The sequence below is a fragment of the Colobus angolensis genome, unplaced genomic scaffold (assembly GCF_000951035.1).
Source record: "Colobus angolensis palliatus isolate OR3802 unplaced genomic scaffold, Cang.pa_1.0 Scaffold167, whole genome shotgun sequence".
In the NCBI taxonomy this organism is placed as follows: Eukaryota; Metazoa; Chordata; class Mammalia; order Primates; family Cercopithecidae; genus Colobus; species Colobus angolensis.
This window is the reverse complement of record NW_012114788.1, coordinates 13,160-14,709: the sequence shown is the minus strand read 5'-3', so window position 1 is coordinate 14,709 and position 1,550 is coordinate 13,160. Positions and strand designations below refer to the sequence as shown.

The 1,550-nt window shown below is 37.1% G+C and overlaps 1 protein-coding gene across 1 annotated transcript in view; it reads right to left on the bottom strand.

Annotated features, from left to right (window-relative positions):
* Window positions 1-1,550, bottom strand: part of NF1 (neurofibromin 1) — a 153,417-nt gene that overhangs the window by 147,559 nt on the left and 4,308 nt on the right. Inside the window, exons 4-6 of the mRNA XM_011937627.1 lie at window positions 996-1,436; window positions 483-622; window positions 20-197 (exon numbers count right to left, since the gene is read on the bottom strand). Of these exons, the coding sequence (XP_011793017.1) occupies window positions 20-31 (12 nt within the window). The 5' untranslated portion in view covers window positions 32-197; window positions 483-622; window positions 996-1,436. The remainder of the gene's footprint in view (window positions 1-19; window positions 198-482; window positions 623-995; window positions 1,437-1,550) is intronic.

The window sequence follows — 1,550 nt, the reverse complement described above, 5'->3', positions numbered from 1 at the left end:
ATCTACTCTTTTCCTATACTTCATTGAACATACTAAGATTTACAAGACCCTACACTGCTCTATTGAGAACTCACCTAAATTTCATTTCTTGGCAAAATGAGAGGTCATCTCTCCTTGCCATCATTACTTCAACTAATTGACACAGTTTCGTTTTTATTTGAATCGCATGGACCATATTCCCAAGCACACGAACATACCTATATAGACATAGAAACAATAAAAAAATTATCAGATATAGACAAAAGAGAAGGCATTCAAAGTACTTTAGTCATCAAGTAAAATGAACTAAATTTAAGTTTGAAAACAATAAGATATTTACTTAGAAAAGAACATACACAACTTCTGGTTACCTTATTGTCACACCCTAGTTTGTGTGCAGTAAAGAATGGCAAATTATTTTATCAATTACCACCAATATTAATGTGTAAGAGGTTTTTCTTATCTCTTAAAATGTTTCTGCTATATTTCAGTAGAATGCTTACCTGACCAGATTTAACATCATTGTTTCAATGCTAGCTTGCCCCAGATGTTCAGAGCTGCCTTCGGTATGATTATCTAGCAAGTTCTTCATTATAGCTATGGTTTGTTCTACAAATTGAGTATTGGTATCAGTCAATAAAACCTATAGAAAGAATAAATATATTAAAGATTTGCCATCAATGCCCACAAGACAGACCCCCTAGAGAGATGAAACTGACTGATCTAAACACACCGAGTAAGTGCACCCACAAGCACAGAGCCAAACAAGCATACAGATATATGAAGACACTCGTACCCATACACAAGGCACGTATACCCTCAGGCACATGTACACACCAGAGTTCCTAAGAGGCAAGCTGACCCCTACATTGAGATGACTCTTCTTTCTGTAATTTTTTGGAAATTTTTAAAAACTGTGAGTACCTAATTTAAATAATCTCAAAGAAAAAGGCTCATTTCAAACACGTCACTCTATTCATAGAGAAAGGTTAAAAATAAAAAAGAGAACACTTTACCTGTCCTTGGGAGTCAAAAAACTTGCTGATGGTATTCTTCAATTTGTTAAATAGCATTGGATACAGAGCAGGACTCAATTCTAGACCCACCAGATCCTTAATATTGGTCCGTATTTGAAGTCCCACTTTCTCATGGTTACACACCATTAAGGACAAGAGCCGATCCATAAATTTGCTGACAGGTGTATCGGCGTTTCCCTCTGAGGACATCACTGAAATCATGGAACCCTTACGTTCATTGACTGGACCCATGGGTGGGCTATAGGTTGCCAGGCCAGAATTGCTTCTCTGCTGGAGGCACACTCCCCCAAGGGCACAAAGGAAGCCAGTCATATTGATCCATTCCTGTAGGGAGTCTGTGTCAGACAAATCTATGGATCCTCCTCCACTCACATGGGACATTCGCCTCTTAACAATGGTCTTGTGAAGACTTTCAGCAGCCTAAACACAAAATTTTTGTGCAAAGCATGAATTAAACCTTAATTAGTTGAGACTTGACAAATTATTCTTCATCCAACATTTATTTCATGACAAAAGTACAAAAAATGTAAAAAA